Source organism: Halichoerus grypus, chromosome 11 (genome assembly GCF_964656455.1).
Source record: "Halichoerus grypus chromosome 11, mHalGry1.hap1.1, whole genome shotgun sequence".
Classification (NCBI taxonomy): domain Eukaryota; kingdom Metazoa; phylum Chordata; class Mammalia; order Carnivora; family Phocidae; genus Halichoerus; species Halichoerus grypus.
Genome location: NC_135722.1, coordinates 55807566 through 55826716, shown reverse-complemented (window position 1 = coordinate 55826716; position 19151 = coordinate 55807566). Strand labels below are relative to the sequence as shown.

The 19151-nt window shown below is 36.4% G+C and overlaps 1 protein-coding gene across 1 annotated transcript in view; it reads left to right on the top strand.

Annotated features, from left to right (window-relative positions):
• Positions 1 to 19151, top strand: part of GDPD4 (glycerophosphodiester phosphodiesterase domain containing 4) — a 109240-nt gene that overhangs the window by 56611 nt on the left and 33478 nt on the right. Inside the window, exons 11-12 of the mRNA XM_078057501.1 lie at positions 12393 to 12614; positions 13550 to 13704. Of these exons, the coding sequence (XP_077913627.1) occupies positions 12393 to 12614; positions 13550 to 13704 (377 nt within the window). The remainder of the gene's footprint in view (positions 1 to 12392; positions 12615 to 13549; positions 13705 to 19151) is intronic.

Below are 19151 nucleotides of genomic sequence, written 5' to 3'. Positions count from 1 at the left end.
AAATCTTATTGTAAGTGATAGGGTTAGATATGTTATTGTAATAAATTTTGGTGGATTTTTTAAGGATTAATCGTTTTATTTTAGCATATTTAGGTGGCATGCTTGCAGTATTTAGTTAATACTATTACTATGGCTACTGAAGAGTATCCTGAAACCTGGCATTCCAAATATGGCTACCTAGGGGGCTTTATTTTTAGGTTTAATTGTGGAGTTTTCTTTGCTTGCATGCTGTGCAGTCAGGGATGGCTGAAGTGGTGTTGGCATGTGATTTTAAAGATTTGGAAGTTTGGATACTCTTTCATAGCAAAGGAATTGTTTCTGTTTGTGAGGATTATTCTGGTCATTCTTCACTGGATGTGTAAAATTATGAATTGATGATGGTGAGTTGATCATTATTTGTTAGTATATTTATTCTTGAGATTATTGGTGAAAATTAAATTGTTAATCTGATTGATAATGAAATAAAAATAGAGCAGTTCTGGTAGTTGTTCCTGGAAGTTCAGCTGAGTTCCTGTTTCTCCAGCAAAATCAACATTTCTGTAGAGATTTCTTATATCTTTTTGTGAAAGTATAATTCTCAAAATGATAAAAATATAATTCTCATGCAGGGACGCCTGGGTGGGTCAGTTTGTTAAACGTCCGCCTTTGGCTCAGGTCATGATCTCAGGGTCCTGGGATCGAGCCCCACATCAGGTTCCCTGCTAAGGGGAGAATCTGCTTCTCCCTCTCCCTCTGCTCCTCCCCCCCACTTGTGCTCTCTGTCTCCCAAATAAAGAAAATCTTTTAAAAATATATAATTCTCCTGCAACTAGATAGTGAGCATGAGTAAAAGTTTTATTTAGCACATTAATGAAAGAACAAATCAGGATGACAAAACCGACTCAAAAGAAAAGTGAGAAACCAACATGTGTATAGTCAGTGCAACAAAGAAATGCTGAAATTAGATTGCTAGATTAGATACAAACTTTGTTAAGATACTATTACATATATATATATATAATATATACTACATTACTATATGATACTATATGACAATAAAGCTATACCTTTAGAGTTATCTTCTCTATCAGAAAATATCATTTGCATCTGTACTGATCAGAAATCATTTCCATTTTTATCAGTTTTCTACAACTTAACATCTAACTTTACATAGTTTTGCCCTAATCAATAGTAAATAGTAATTCAAACAAAGTTACCTTCCCCTAAGAGTCAGATGACCCTTACACAGTTTTGTTAAAGAATGTGCTACCATGGGACGCCTGGGTTGCTCAGTTGTTGGGTGTCTGCCTTTGGCTCAGGTCATGATCCCAGAGTCCTGGGATCAAGCCCCGCATCGGGCTCCCTGCTCTGCGGGGAAGCCTGCTTCTCCCTCTCCCACTCCCCCTGCTTGTGTTCCCTCTCTCGCTGTGTCTCTCTCTGTTAAATAAATAAATAAAATCTCTAAAAAAAAAAAAAAAAGAATGTGCTACCATGATACTATATGGTCCAACAATCAACTTTTTGCCTTATTTGTAAGTTTGAATAGTTTAACAGTCTCCTTTTGTAGTCATAATTAACTTCTATAGAGTATTTAGAGGTTCATCTCAGTGCAATGTTGTGTTATTTTGGCTTTATTAATTTCCATAGGTTCCTTGTTGTATAATCAGCAAATCTAGAGCCAGATTGTGTTAAACAACTTCTTAGTCTGTCAAATTAGATTCTGTCTGGAGATTATGTATAGAATAAAAAAATTCAATTTTAATAGTCCCTATCACTCCAGAGTTCTTTTTATCACTATTATTTGCAAAATAAGAAATTAATCTCTACCAGGTTTCACCTGTATACCTACAAACATGGGCAAATTCCTCTTTTTTCGTGCTAGGCAGTGATCTTTCTTACTACCTGTGATGCTGGGACAGTGTACAACAACAGATACCAGTTTGCTGAGGAAGACTTATAAGCATGGGTTTTCAAATGTCAATTATATCTGTGTCCTTAATGGAGACTGGGGACTTGCCATATCGAGTGAATGGAATGTATTCTCAAAGATGATCCTCCAGATTTGGCCCTGATTACACAATTTGTTAAATTATATCCCAATAAAAAGGAGGACAGATTTTTATTCAACTTATGCAAATGACTGCATTGCCATGAAAAGTAGAGACTCAGTAAAAAATATTTCTACCTTAGTTCTGTGGGGTCAGTGAGAACAAGATACTAAATACAAAGAATGTTTTGCACATGCGTAACAGAGAAAAAATTAAAAGAGAATAGGTTTTAAAATAGCAATAAGTACTACTAGGTATTTACCCAAAGACACAGATGTAATGAAAAGAAGGGCCATATGCACCCCAATGTTCATAGCAGCAATGTCCGCAATAGCCAAACTGTGGAAAGAGCTGAGATGCCCTTCAACAGACGAATGGATAAAGAAGATGTGGCCCATATATACAATGGAATATTACTCAGCCATCAGAAAGGATGAATACCCAACTTTTACATCAACGTGGATGGGACTGGAGATTATGCTAACTGAAATAAGTCAAGCAGAGAAAGTCAATTATCATATGGTTTCAGTTATTTGTGGAACATAAGGAATAGCACAGAGGACATTAGGAGAAGGAAGGGAAAAATGAAGGGGGGGAAATCGGAGGAGGAGACAAACCATGAGAGACTATAGACTCTGAGAAACAAACTGAGGGTTTTGCGGGGGGGTGGGGGTTAGCCCGGTGATGGGTATTAAGGAGGGCACATATTGCATGGAGCACTGGGTGTTATACGAAAACAATGAATCGTGGAACACTACATCAAAAACTAATGATTTACTGTGTGGTGACTAACATAACATAATAAAAAAAAATAAAATTTTAAAAAAATATTAAAAAAATGCAGTAAGTACATACCTATCAATAATTACTTTGAATGTAAATGGACTAAATGCTGCAATCAAAAGACAGTGTGACAGAATGGATAAAAAGGCAAGACCCATCTATATGCTGTCTACAAGAGACTCATTTCAGACCTAAAGACACATGCAGATTGAAGGTGAGGAGGTGGAGAAACATTTATCATGCAAATGGATGTGAAAAGATAGCTGGGTTAACAATACTTATATCAGGGGCGCCTGCGTGGCTCAGTCGGTTAAGTGGCTGCCTTCGGCTCAGGTCATGATCTCAGGCTCCTGGGATTGAGCCCCACGTCGGGCCCCCTGCTCAACAGGGAGTCTGCTTCTCCGTCTCCCTCTGTGCTCTCTCTCTCCCTTCCCCCCCAATAAATAAATAAAATCTTAAAAAATCACAGTACTTACATCAGACAAAACTGACTTTAAAACAAGATCATAACAAGAGACAAAGAAGGACACTATATAATCATAAAGGGAACAATCCAACAAGAAGATATAACAATTGTAAATATTTATGCACTTAACATGGGAGCAATGAAATACATAAAGCTGCTAATAACAAACATAAAGGAACTAATCGATAGTAATTAAGTAATAGTAGAGGACTTTAACACCCACTTACATCAATGGATATATTATCTAAACAGAAAATTGACAAGGAAATAGTGCCTTTGAATGACATATTGGATCAGACGGATCTAACATAATATTCAGAACATTCCATCCCAGAACAGGAGAATACACATTCTTCTCAATTGCACATGGAACAGTCTCCAGAGTAGATCACATATTTGGCCAAAAAAGCCCCAACAAATTAAAAAAGATTGAAGTCATACCATGCATCTTTTCTGACCACAGTACTGTAAAACTAGAAATCAACCATAAGAAAAAAATCTGGAAAGAACACAAATACATGGAGGTTAAGTAACATGCTAGTAAACAAAGGGTCAACAAAGAAATCAAAGAGGAAATCAAGAAATACATGGAAGCAGATTAAAATGAAAACACAACAATCCAAAATCTTTGGGATGCAGCAAAAGTGATTCTAACAAGTTTGTAGCAATACAAGCCTACTGCAAGAAGAAAAATCTCCAATCAACAACCTAGCCTTATACCTAAAGGAGCTAGAAAAAGAAGAACAAAGCCTAAAACCAGTAGAAGGAAAAAAAGAATAGATACCAGAGCAGAAATAAACAGAAACTAAAAAACAGTAGAACAGATAAATGAAACCAGGAGCTGGTTCTTTGAAAAGAGCAACAAAATTGAAAAACCTTTAGTTGGACTCATCAAAAAACAAAAGAATTAACAAACTCAGAAATTAAAAAGGAGAAATAACCAACAGCATAAAATACAAAGAATTATAAGAGAATATTATAAAAAATTATATGCCAACAAATTGGACAACCTAGAAGAAATGGATAAATTCCTAGAAACATATCACCTACTAAAACGGAAGCAGGAAGAAGTAGAGAATTTGAACAGATCAATTCCCAGGAATGAAATTGAATCAGTAATCAAAAAATTTCCAACAACAAAAGTCCAAGACCAGATGGCTTCACAGGTGAATTCTACCAAACATTTAAAGAAGACTTAATACCTATTCTTCTCAAAATATTCCAAAAAATAGAAGAGGAAGGAAAGCTTCCAAATTCATTATGTGATGCCAGCATTACCCTCATACCAAAACCAGATGAGGACACTACAAAAAAAAAAAGAAAGAAAGAAACAAACAAACAAAAAGAACTACCGGCCAATATCTCTGATGAACACAAATGCAAAACTCAATAAAATATTAGCAAACTGAATCCAACAATACGTTAAAAAAATAATTCACCACAATCAAGTCTGATTTGTTCCTGGTATGCAAGGGTGGTTCAGTATTCGCAAGTCAATCAACATGATACATCACATCAGCAAAAGAATGAATAAAAACCCTATGATCATTTCAATAGGTGCAGAAAAAGGATTTGACAAAGTAAAACATCCATTCATGATAAAAGCCCTCAACAAAAGTAGGTTTAGAGAGAACATACCTCAACATAATAAAGGTCATCTGTGAAAACCCACAGCAAACGTCATACTTAATGGTGAAAAACTGAGAGTTTTTCCTCTAAGATCAGAAGCAAGACAAGGATGTCCATTCTCATCACTTATATTCAACGTAGTACTAGAAGTCCTAGCCTCAGTGACAAGGAAGGAAGGAAGAAAGGGAGGGAGGGTGGGAGGGAGGGAGGAAGGAAGGAAGGACAAAGAGAAAAGAAAGGGAGGGAGGGAGGAAAGAGGAAGGAAGGAAGGAAGACATCTGAAAGAAAGACATCAGAATAGGAAAGGAAGAAGTAGAACTGTCACAATTTGCAGATGACATGATACTGAATATAGAAAATGCTAAAGACTCCACCAAAAAGCTACTAGAGCTACTGAGTGAATTCAGTAAGGTTGCAGGATACAAAATCAATATACAGAAATCCATTGTATCTCTATACACTAATAATGAAGTAGCAGAAAGAAAAATTAAGAAAACAGTCCTATTTATAATTCATCAAAAAGAATAAAATACCTAGGAATAAACTTAACCAAGGAGGTGAAAGACTCATACTCTGAAAACTATAAAACATTGATGAAAGAAATGGAAGATGACACAAATGGAAAGAATTCCATGCTCATGGAGTGGAAGAACATACATTGTTAAAATGTCTATCCTAACCAAAGCAATCTACACATTTAATGCACCCCTATCAAAATACCAATAGCATTTTTCACAAAACTAGAACAAACAATCCTAAAACTTATATGCAACCACAAAAAAACCCAAATAAGCAAAGCAGTCTTGAAAAAGAAAAACAAAACAACGTATCAGAATCCCAGATTTCAAGATATACTACAAAGCTATAGTAATCAAAACAGTATGGTACTGGCACAGAAATAGACACATAGATCAATGGAATAGAATAGCAAGCCCAGAAATAAACCCACAATTATATGGTCAATTAATCTTCGAGAAAGGAAAAAGTATGCAATGGGAAAGAAGACAGTCTCTTCAACAAATGGTGTTGGGAAAACTGGACAGCTACATGCAAAAGAATGAAACTGGATCATATTCTTACATCATACATAAAAATGAACTCAAAATGGATTAAGGACCTAAATGTGAGACCTGAAACATAAAAATCCTAGAAGAGAGACATTGGTTGTAGCAACAGTTTTCTAGATAGTCTCCTAAGGCAAGGAAAATAAAAGCAAAAATAAACTATTGGGGCTACATCAAAATAAAAAGCTTCTGCACAGCAAAGGAAACAGTCAACAAAACTAAAAGGCAGCCTACTGAATGGGAGAAGTTATTTACAAGTGACATATCTGATAAAAGGCTACAATGCAAAATATATAAAGAACTTATACAACTCAACACCAAAAAAACAAATAATCCAATTAAAAAATGGGCAGAAGACATTTCTCCAAGGAAGACCTCCAGATGGCCAAGAGACACAGGAAAAAATGCTCAACATCACTAATCATCAGGAAAATGCAAATCAAAACCACATGAGATATCACCTCACACCTATCAGAATGTCTAAAATAAAAAACACAAGATACAAGTGTTGGTGAGGATGTAGAGAAGAAGGAACCCCCATGCACAGTTGGTGGGAATGCAAACTGGTACAGCCATTGTGGAAAACAGCATGGAAGTTCCTTAAAAACTTAACAATAGAATTGCCATATGATTCAGTAATTCCACTACTAGGCATTTACCCAAAGAATACAGAAACACTAATGTGAAAAGATATATGCACCCTTATATTTATTGCAGCATTATTTACAACAGCCAAATTATGGACGCAACCTAAGTCCATTGATAGATAATTGGATAAAGAAGCCATGGTGTGTGGGTACACACACACACACACACACACACACACAATGGAATGTTACTCAGCTATAAAAAAGAATGAAATTTTGCCAGTGATGGATCTAGAGGGTTTAATGCTAAGTGAAATCAACCAGTCAGGGAAAGACAAATACCATATGATTTCAAACAAAGAGAAAAAGAGACCAAAAAAAGAGCCTCTTAACTATAGAGATCAAACAGATGGTTACCAGAGGGGAGGTTGGTTGGGGGAATGGGTGAAATAGGTGATAGGGATTAAGAGTACACTTACCATGATGAGCACTGAGTAATATATAGAATTGTTGAATCACTATATTGTACGACTGACACTAATATAACACTGTATGTTAAGTATACTAGAATTTTAAAAATAGTGCTCAGGTGTTGGGAACATACATATTTATGATTGTTTTGTGTTTTCTTTTTAAAGATTTATTTATTTATTTATTTATTTATTTATTTATTTATTTAACAGGGAGAGAGAGAGCAAGAGATCAGAGCCTGATGTGGGGCTCGATCCCAGGACCCTGGGATCATGACCTGAGCCGAAGGCAGATGCTTAACCAACTGAGCCACCCAGGAACCTGTTTTGTGTTCTTGATATATTGACCCCTTTAACGTTATATAATGACCTTCTCTGTCTCTTGTTAACATTTATGGCTTAAAGTCTATTTTGTCTGATATAAGTATAGCTACACATGCTTTCTTTTGGTTATTTGCTTGGAGTGTCATCTTCTACCCCATCACTTTAAGCCTATTTGTGTCTTTATAGCTGAAATGAGTCTCCTAAAGGCAGCATATATTTGGGTGTTGTTTTTTCATCCATCCAGCCTCTCTCTGTTGATTGGTGAGTTCAATCCATTTACATTTAGGGTGATAACTAATATGTAAGGACTTACCGCTACTATTTTATCTTTTGCTTTCTGGTTATTTTGTATCTCTGTTATTTCTTTCTCCTTGTGTTTCTGTCTACCTTTTAAAATTGGTGGTTTTCCATAATGGTTAGGTATGTTTCGCCTCTTTTTAAAAAATTTTTGTTAGTTAACATACGGTGCAATATTGGTTTCTGGAGTAGAATTCAGTAATTCATCACTTACATACAACACCCAGTGCTCATCATAACAAGTGCGCTCCTTAATACCCATCATCCATCTAGCCCATCCTCCACCCACCTCCCTCCATCAACCCTCAGTTTGTTCTCTATAGTTAAAAGTCTCTTATGGCTTGTTTCCCTCTCTCCTTTTTTTACTTTTCCCCTTCCCATATGTTCATCTGTTTTCTTTCTTAAATTCCACATATCAGTGAGATCATATGGTATTTGTCTTTATCTGACTGACTTACTTCGCTTAACATAATACACTCTAGCTCCATCCATGTTGTTGCAAATGGCAAGATTTCATTCTTTTGATGGCTGAGTAATATTCCAGTGTGTGTGTGTGTGTGTGTGTGTGTGTGTGTGACCTCTTTTATCCATTCATCAGTCGATGGACATTTGGGCTTGCTCCATAGTTTGGCAATTGTTGATAATGCTGCTTTAAACATCTGGGTGCATGTAACCCTTTGAATGTATATTTTGGATCCTTTGGGTAAATACCTAGTAGTGCAGTTGCTGGATTGTAGGGTAGTTCTATTTTCAACTTTTTGAGGAACCTCCAAACTGTTCTCTAGAGTGGCTGCATCAGTTTGCATTTTCTTCAGAGGCAAAGATAAAGAGCCTTGCTACTGGATCAAGGAATAGGCATTAATAGGCAATGAGTCTTTGATGTGTGCCAGGTTGTTGAGTTAATACTTTTAGACCATGGCCTCCCCTTTTGTGTACTTTCAGTCAAAGAAAGGTTTATTATGATTTGGAAGATCAGCAAAGATGATTGTTGAAGAAATATTTTGAGATTACTGAAGGTGTTTTTGGTTTCTGTGTTTTGTGAGAATGGTTCCCAAGATGTTTGATTAAGTTAAATCATACAGAGGCCTATTTCAAAAGAGCTTGCTGTGTATACTCTACGACATCCAACTAATTCCAGAAATTATTTCGTTGTCCTTAGTGTTTGGCCTTGGATAATTCTGGATAATTTGTAATCTCTCATTAGATTATGTCCTTCCACAACCAATATATCATGGCCTAGATCAAGTTTTGGCAAACAGTGGCTTGCTGTCCAAATCCAGCCACTGGCTATTTTTATACAGCCTGTGAGCTAGTAAAAGTGGTTTTTTACATTCCTACATGGTTGAAAAAATCGAAAGAAAAATAATACCATGATCTGTAAAAATGATATAAAACTCAAATTTCTGGGTCAATAAATAAAATTTTATTGGTATATAGCCATGCTTATTCACTTATGAATTGTCTGTTGCTGTTTTTACAGCATAATAGCAGAGTTGAGTAGTTGTGGCAGAGACTGTATGTCTCACAGAGTCAAAAATATTTAGTATCTGGCCCTTCACAGAATAAGTTTGCTGAACCCTGGATAATGAGTTGTTATTTTGTAGAGCTATAATTTCTTTTTAGAAGCTCTATGAATATATAGTTGATCTTACAATTTCAAGATGCATTACTGTATATCCTTATGATCTTGGTTTAAGATTTGAGATAATTAGGATGGGGGCTTCAGTAAATGTCTGAAGCATAACTTTCCAGGTAAATTGTTGATTGTTCCTTGGTGAAGGCAGTGAATATTGGCTATCTTCATCAGCTAAAACATGAAAGAAATAAAGATAGGGCCAAAGAGAATACATTTGGGTTAGGCAATACTAGAAAACGAGATATAACTCTTTGGTAAATAGCTTACAGATGTTAGATGAATTGGTATCCTCTACCATCACAGTTTTGGGTTGTTTTTTTTTTTTTAAACAGACATTTTGCTTGGACTAATGTGAGGGATAATTAATCCTTGTTGTATCAAAAGTCTGTTACAGTTGGCTTAGATCTTCCTTAACTTCAGCATTAAGAGGTTTTTAGGCAATGGTGTCAACAGAGTCAGTCTGAACCCTTACGGGTTTGACTCCCAATTATTCTCTCTTTTCCCAGTGGTTCTGGTACCATGGCCAATTATTTGGTTGTTGTTTGAATCAAATATACTAATGTCCATAGCCATAATTTGGTAATGTGTAGTAGAATTTTCTGCAACTCCTGAAAATATTTTGTCTCTGGTATATTTCTTTTGGGGGATCTTTTTTGCAGAATAGATTCCTAATGATGAAATTTATAGGAAAGTGCCATAGAGAAGAAAGGAGTGTTCTTCTGACAAAAATAACAGTTACAGGTTGGGATGTGGAAAAGGATTTAAGATTGTTAGAAATTCCCACTACTTCAGTGGTTTTAGTACTTTGAACGATCTGACTTTTCATGGTAGTAGAATTCATAGTAAAGGTAGTGGCACCTGTATCAACAGGAAGTTGTGTTGTTGTTCGTCTATATTTACAGATGGTTCTCTTCAGAACTGTATGCTGAGTGCTAATGTTTCCCTTTAAGTGGCATTATTGGGCAGATTTTGGAAAATTGTTGTATTTCTTACCAATATGATGCATTGGATTGTCCTACTTGTAATTTCTCTAAGCATAAGCATAGAGAACTGAGGACTTTTTAGTGTTGTTTTTATTTGAGGAACCAGGTGTTTCATGTGGAGAACCAGAAGTTTGTTTTCATTTCTAGCTTGTTACTTCCTAGGGCTTTTTTGAAAATGTTCAACCATATGTTGGAGATAGTCTAAACTGGCTGTGTCCCATTCCAGTTTGTTTTTTTTTTTCCACTAAGTCCCCTATTTTATATACCCCTCCCCCAGAAAAGGCTCAATGTACTTCTGCTGTTAGAACTATCCCATAATATTATTTAAAGCTACCCCATAATACTATTTAAACCCCAAATACTGGAATCTAGTTTTAAATTCTCCTCTTGTTTAATTTATCCGTAAAGGAAAGGCTTTATAAATGTCCTTGTACAGTGCATTTCCTATTCTTTTTGCCCATTCAGGGACATTTTTAAAATTATGCACAGCTGAGTTATTTGAGTTCTGTCTTGGTCTTTCCCATTCTTTTAATAATTTTCCCCACATGAAGGTCTAATAATTAAGTGAATCAGTTGGTCTAGATATGGTAGAATCTAACAATATATTAAATTTTGAAGCACATGTTCTCTTTTCCTGAGGATTAAGAAAACCCTTAATAATAGACCTCAACTCAGATCTAGACCATGGTTTAACTTGATTTCTATGGCCTGACTCCTGTTCTAGCATGAGGATACTGTACAAGATGATAATTTCTTTGTTGAGAAGAAGGAGGTCAGGGGAAGGTGAGGAAATAGGGTAAGAATGAGAACAAAGAAAGTTCTGTAGGAAAAAGAGATTACTTGCCTCCTGAGAAAAGGACCCATGTCCTGTTTCCTTCTTAGAAGTAGCCTTTTATCACTGACTTCACCTACAAATGATCTAAAATGGGCAAATGATTATAAAAGTCCTCTATTAAATTTAATATAGCTAATATACGTATGGACTGATGTGTAAAATGAAATGCTGTGTATTGCAAAGAAAATATGACAGTTCCTGCCATAAGGGAGGTACAATCCAGTACAGTCAGTAGGGAGTGAGGGAACTATTGTGAATTCTGCACTTTTCCATGTACTAGACATGCTTGTAGATGCTATAAATATTTTATCGTATTTAATATTCAAAATAATCCTGAGAAATACATAGATTACTTCTCTCCTCCCCCATTTTATAGTTTGGGCAATGAAGACTCTGAGAATTTAAATGGTTTTACCAAGGTTACACAGCAAGACACATATGAAACCAGGACTTGAATCTGGTCTAAGACATAAACAAGTAGAAAGCAGAATGAAACATACAACTGAGGCATAAAAATGAGCCTTTGCAGTTTAATACCATCAAAGTCTCTTTAGTTCAGGAATATTTAAGGAAGGCTTCATGAAGGAGGTAACATTTAAGCTGGGCTTTGTAGGTTTAGGAAGGTGGAGGGGTGCCTGGGTGGCTCAGTCAGTTAAGTGTCTGCCTTTGGTTCAGGTCATGATCCCAGGGTCCTGGGATCAAGTCTCGAGTCTGACTCCCTGCTCAGTGGGGAGTCTGTTTCTCTCTCTCCCTCTGCCTCTTCCCTCTGCTTGTGCTTTCTCTCTCTCTCTCAAATAAATAAATCTTTAAAAAAAAAAAAAAGATTTTAACAGGTGGATTCGTCAAGGAAAGCCAATGAGTGATAGAGCTGGGATTGAATCCAATTTAATCTGAAGCCAAAACCTATTTTCTTTCCATTGCATAAAACTAGAATAGTGAGAGCAAATGTGGGAAGCCAGTGTGACTTTTATAAAAAGAGATTTTATTACCTCAAGTTGTGGAAAAAAAGCTGAAAAGGAAGGTCAAGACAAAAATATGAAGGACCTTCAGTGCAAACACATGTTCTACAGTGTAGAAGAAATCATTCCAAATGCCATAATTACCTATGAAGATTACATTTAATTTCTCTCCTTGGCAACTCTTATCTCAGGACCAGTATTTCAGAGGGTCTGGTGGGTTGAATGATAATGGAGCAAAATGGAGGTAGGTCTGGGTGTGGGGCTATAGAGCAGGAAAATTGGAAATTGCTTTTGATAGGAGCCAATGTATTCTTTGATGTATTTGTTTTTAGTTGAAACCATTTTACAAAATGAAACCCCTATCAAAGGCTGATCGTGAAAAAGCAGAAAATCAGACGATTCCAAAACTAACCGATTTATTGGAACTTGCACAGAAGGAAAAAAAATTTGTGATATTTGATCTTAATGCCCCTCCACAAAAACATCCTCTCAGAAACACATTTATTCGTCATGTAGTAAGCGTGATCCTTGACTCTAAAATTGAGCAACATCTGGTATGTCTACCTCATTATTTATGGTAGAGTTTGGGAGGTGGGTAGCATGTCCCAGGAGCATAGCAGTTGAACTTGACCTACCCTGTAGATCTTCCCTGAGATGCCCAAATAATTTTACTATCTGTAGAAATGGAGGTTATTACTTAGATAGCTACATATGGCAATCTAAGAATGACCCAGTTAAATTTTCCCCAGTGGGGGAAAACATGCAGCTGTTTGCTACTCCAAACCAAATGAAGTTACAGCACTCTGTTAAAAAGGCATGTGTGTAATGATTATGTGATGTGACCTGCACCATCACTAGCATAGAACTATTAGAAGGGGCTTGGGCAACACTGAAGCTTTGAAGAGTTGGCTTTAATTAATGATACAGAAGAAACAGCTGGTTCTTATTTGAGCAGAGATTTGTTCATGTTTTTCAGAAGCAATTCTCTGCACTTGAGCTATCATTCCAAATCTCTTAAGTTCTCAGAATGTGGTAGAGTGCTCAGTGAAACAAATATGTGTTTTCTTGCAAACGGAACTATTTCCACAGATGAATCATTAAAGTATTCCCCATTGACAGGAAATGACCCCTTTCAAAGATGATTTTTAGTGTCATCAACCAGAAGAAATATGATTCCCACCTTTCATCCACACCTACCAACTCCTCATCCACTTTGGCTAGTGTGAGGCTATCTGAACACAATGGGCCTTTGACTCAGCATGTTAACTCTGAGAAATCTCAGCTCCAGAACAACCTTGCTGAATGGCCCCATTATAAGAGTTCATTAAACGGTATTAAGCCAAGTTCACTTTCACCAAGAACTAGAATCTCTCTCCACTATCTATAGACTGTTACCAATGCTGGAATGAGGCTCCATTTATTCTACATGGGGCTCTTTGTACCTGGAGAGCTGATTATCCACTGAAAGACTTCCTTTTTCACCTTACAGATTTTTTGGTTGCCAAATTTCGATAGGCAGTATGTCAGAAACGCAGCTCCTGGTTTTCAGCAAGTGGGCCGGTTATTTTCCATTGAACGTCTTACAAAAGAAAATATCAGTAGAATAAATGTTGACTACAAGAGGTTGTTCCACAATGGGTTGAGGTAAGAGTTTGACCACACTTCTCTTGGCAGGTATTGCCTTACTTGCATAAAATCTGCACTCCCACCAAGCTCCTTAGCTTCTCCTTCTCATCTCAGGATTACTTTGTATACAGTCTCTTTTTGGAATCCCCTATTTTCCCCTCTTCCTCCTCCCACCCTATCTTCCTCCCTCCCTCTGCCAGCATTTATCAAGTGTAGACTATGTCCCTTGAACATAGTCTTCAGCCCCTTCTCTTCATTTCCAATCTGTTACCGTTCAACATGCTTTTTTTCATGCTTGGTGGTTTTGTTCTTATATAAGGTGATCATTGAACAGTCAGAAATCAGGAAGTTGTTTATTTCCTTCTGCCATTATCAGATGGAATGCAGTACTTCATAAATAGCTTTGTGGTCCAGAAAGCCAGATTTCTTATAAGGATAATTAAGAACATAACTAAATCATTTAAAAAAAAAAAAAAAAAAAACCTTAAAACAGCCAAGCACGAGAAGAAACTAAAATTATTAGCTACATTTATAAATATGTAATTAGTGACAGATTTTTCAAATTAAAAGCACCAGGGAATAAAATGGCAACTTTTCCAAATTTAACTATTATTAATCACTGCTTAATTTAATCCATATTTCCTTTCTCTTAGTTTTAAAAGTAAATTTTTTCAGATGATTTTAAATGCTTCAAAGACAGAGTTTTCCTTGGAGAGATATATATCCAAAATCTCCTTGGGCTTAATAAAAATTCCCACTAGATACCTTTCTGCATCTCAAGCCATGAACTAAGCTGTTGGATTTACCTCTGGTCCTGTTCTTACTTTTCCTGCCTCTCTGGCCATGTGGTAGTTGATCATGAAATACTGTCTTTTTTCTTTTAACAATGTTTTACCTCTATTTCCCAATCAGAAGATTTCTCTTTGCTTAACTGCTACTTCTATTTTGAGTGTATTTCTCTTTCCTTTTACTTTTTTTCAAATAGAAAATAGCTCTATGATGGATGTCCCTCTCTCCTACTCATAATTTAGATCAATCTAGTAGTTGAAAAATAATTATAATAGCTTCCATTTATTGAACCTTTATTATGTGTCAAGTTCTATGGTTGTTAGACCACAGGCTCTTTTTCACATCATGGCCTACTCATCAGCTACACATGACAAATTTCTAATCGTCGGTTTTCTCATTTGTAAATTAAGAGTAGCAATAACCTAAGGGGGGAAAAAAGAATAGCAATAACATAGATGGACTGGTGAAAAGATTAGATGAGAATATTCTTCATATTATGCACATGCAGAATGCTGGGCAAGTGTAAGTACACAATTAAGTGTTAGCTGCTGCTTTTATCATCACCATCCTTACATGCTATGCCCTGGAAATTATCACCATCCCTTTTACAAATGAGGAAACTTGCCTCTAAAGAGGAAAAGTTCAAACAGGCTAGGTAATTCACCAAAATTGATATACTTGGTCAGTAGGGGACCAAACTTAGATTTATTTTTTTAAGATTTTGTTTATGTATTTGAGAAAGAGAGAGCGCACAAGCAGGAGGGAGGGGCAGAGGGAGAAGCAGGCTCCCCACTGAACAGGGAGCCCAATATGGGGCTCAATCCCAGGACCCTGGGATTATGACCTGAGCCGAAGGCAGCCACTTAACCGACTGAACCACCCAGGCTCCCCCAAACTGAGATTTAAATATAGGTCTGACAGAGTCCAGAATCCAAATTCTTCATCGTAGGTCTTTAAAGTTATTTCTTGGCTATAGTTATATGGGCATAGTTTCAACTGGCATCAAATTTGAGAGGGATCGTATCCTGAGTCCTATTATAAAGTCAAGCAGTTTAATTTAGCTCAGCAAATATTTACTGAGTAATAATATGTACAAGTGCACCATGCTAGTTTTATGTGAAAAGTCAGAAGCAAGGCAACAGCCTTTTCCTTAAGGAAACCATTTATTCTAATAAGGACAATAAGGGTTTTTCCATATAGCTATACTGCAAAGCTGACTGTGATAAATTCATGTGTTGTACATTATTCCAAGTCCTCCTCCTCAAGGACCACTACATTTTAAGAAATTAAGTAGTTGTACCTTAAGTTATTTGTATAATGTTTGTGACCAGAATATTTGTAATTATGATCACATTTCCAATGCATTCTCTGTGATTATGCTCACTTCATAGTCTATCTGACCACTGTCACAAGATATTGTGACCCTGCCATTTTGACTGAGAATGCTTTAAATACATTATTTTAATCAAAATTATATGAATATAGAGATGCCCTATGCTTTATTTCTGATGTGGGAATTTTTATAACTTAATTTTAGGGGTGCCAGGGTGGCTCAGTCGGTTAAGCATCTGCCTTTGGCTCAGGTCGGGCTCCCTGCTCAGCGGGGAGCCTGCTTCTCTCTCTGCCCCTCTCTCCTGCTCTGCTTTCTCTCCCTATCTCTCTCTCTCTCAAATAAATAAATAAAACCTTAAAAAAATAAATTCTAGTTAGTTAACATATAGGGTAATATTGGTTTCAGGAGTAAAACTTAGTGATTCATCACTTACATATAACACCTAGTGCTCATCAGAAGTGTCCTCCTTAATACCTATCACCCATTTAGCTTATCCCCCACCCACCTCCCTCCATCAACCCTCAGTTTGTTCTCTATAGTTAAGAGTCTCTATGGTTTGCTTCCCTCTTTTTTCCCCCTTCCTCTATATTCTATTTTGTTTCTTAAATGGCACATATGAGTGAAATTTGGCAAATATGGAATTTGTCTTTCTCTAACTTATTTCACTTAGCATAATGCACTCTAGCTCCATCTGTATCATTGCAAATGGCAAGATTTCATTCTTTTTGATGGCTGAATAATATTCCACTGTGTGTGTGTGTGTGTGTGTGTGTGTGTGTGTGTGTGTACACACCCCACATCTTCTTTATCCATTCATTAGTCAATGGACATTTGGGCTGTCTCCATAGTTTGGCTATTTTTGGTAATGCTGCTATAAACATGAGGGTGCATGTACCCTTCTGAATCTGTATTTTTGTATCCTTTGGGTAAATACCTAGTAGTGCAATTGCTGGGTCATAGGGTAGTTCTATTTTTAACTTCTTGAGGAACCTCCATACTGTTTTCCAGGGTGGCTGTACCAGTTTTCATTCCCAGCAACAGTACAAAAGTTTCCCCTTTCTCCGCATCCTCACCAACATCTGTTGTTTCCTGAGTTGTTAATTTTAGCCATTCTGACAGGTGTGGGATGGTATCTCACTGTGGTTTTGATTTGTATTTCCCTGATGCCGAGTGATGTTGAGCACTTTTCATGTGTCTTTTAGCCATCTGTGTACTTTTCTTTGGAAAAGTGTCTATTCATGTCTTCTGCCCATTTCTTAACTGGATTATTTATTTTTTGGGTGTTTAGTTTGATAAGTTCTTTTTAGGTTTTGGATACTAACCATTTATCAGATATGTCATTCACCAGTACATTTTGATAGTAGAAATTTTTATTTTTCCTCTTTTCCTTGATCAGTCTTGCTAGGAGTTAGTGAATTTTATTAATCATTCCAAAACACCCAATTTTGGCTTTGTTATCCTTTTTCTATTGAACATTTGCTTTCCCATTTCATTGATTTCTGTTCTTTATTATTTTCTTCTTCTACTTAAAGTTTAATTTGCTCTTTATTTTTTTTTATTTGTAGCATCTTTATGTTTGAGTTTTAGATATGACAATAGGAACATAAGCCTTCTTATGAACATAATATAAAGCTAGAATTAGATATGGAGTTTAAAATAGTAAGTATGTTAGTGAATAATTCCAAATGTAAAATACTCACTGGGGCAACTGGGTGGCTCAGTCGGTGAAATGTCCAACTCTTGATTTCAGCTCGGGTCATGATCTCAGGATCATAAGATTGAGCCCTGCATTGGGCTCCTTGCTCAGTGGGGAGTCTGCTTGAGCTTCTCCCTCTCCCTCTGCCCTTCCCCTCACTTGTGCTTGCGCTTGCTTGCTCTCTCTCTAAAATAAATAAATCTTTAAAAAAATAAATAAATCTTTTTTAAAAACTAAAATAAAATACATACTATATAATAATACTCTAATAAATGTATACTTAAGTTTTTTCAAATCTTAAAGTGTAGAATAGATAGTATATATCTGGCCTCATAATTTACTTTTCTCAAAACAGTTTTTTATTGAAGTATAGTTGACACACAATGTTACTTTAGTTTCAGGTGTACAACATAGTGATTCCACAACTCTACACGTTATGCCATGCTCACCACAAGTGTAGCTACCATCTGTCACCATATAAGGCTATTACAGTATCATTGGCTGTATTCCCTATGCTGTACCTTTTATGCCCATTTCATAACTGGAAGCCTGTATTTCCCACTCCCCTTTACCTAGTTTGCCCAGGGCGCCTGGGTGGCTCAGTTGGTTAAGCGACTGCCTTCGGCTCAGGTCATGATCCTGGAGTCCCTGGATCGAGTCCCGCATTGGGCTCCCTGCTCGGCAGGGAGTCTGCTTCTCCCTCTGACCCTCCCGACCCTCCCCCCTCTCATGTGCTCTCTCTCAGTCTCTCTCTCTCAAATAAATAAATAAAAATCTTTAAAAAAAAAAATAAAAAAATAAAAAAATAAAAATACCTAGTTTGCCCAGGCCCCCCAACCCCATCCCCTCTGACAACCATCAGTTCCATTTATAGGTCTGTTATTGTGTTGGTCGGTTTCTTGGTTGGTTATTCATTTACTTTGTTTTTAAGATTCCACATATAATTGAAATCATATGGTATTTGTCTTTCTCTAACTTACTTCACTTAGCATATTTTCTAAGTCCAGCTATATTGCACATGGCAAGATCTCATTCTTTTTTATGGCTGAGTAATATTTCATTGTATATAAATATACCACATCTTTATCCATTCATCTTTTGATGCTGCTTCCATCTTTTAGGCTGCTTCCATATCATGGCTATTGTAAATAAAGCTTCAATAAACATAGGGGTGCATATATTTTTTTGAAATAGTATTTGTTCTCCTTGGGTAAATATCCAGTAGTTGAATTACTGGGTCTTATGGTATTTCTATTTTTAATTTTTTGAGGAACCTCCATACAGTTTCCCACAGTGGCTGTACTAATTTATCCCACCAACTATGCACTGGAGTTCCTTTTTTTACACATCCTCACCATTCCTGTTACTTCTTGCCTTGTTGATACTAGCCATTCTGACAGGTGTAAGGTGATGTCTCATTGTGGTTTGATTTGCATTTCTCTGATGAAGAGTGAGATTGAGTATCTTTTCATGTGTCTCTTGGCCATCTGTGTCTTCTTTGGAAAAATATCTGTTCAGATCCTTTGCCAGTTTTTAAAATCAGATTATTTTTTAATGTTGTTGAGTTATATATTTATATGTTTTTGATATTAACCCCTTATTGGATATATCATTTGCAAATACCTTCTCTCATTCACTTGGTTGCCT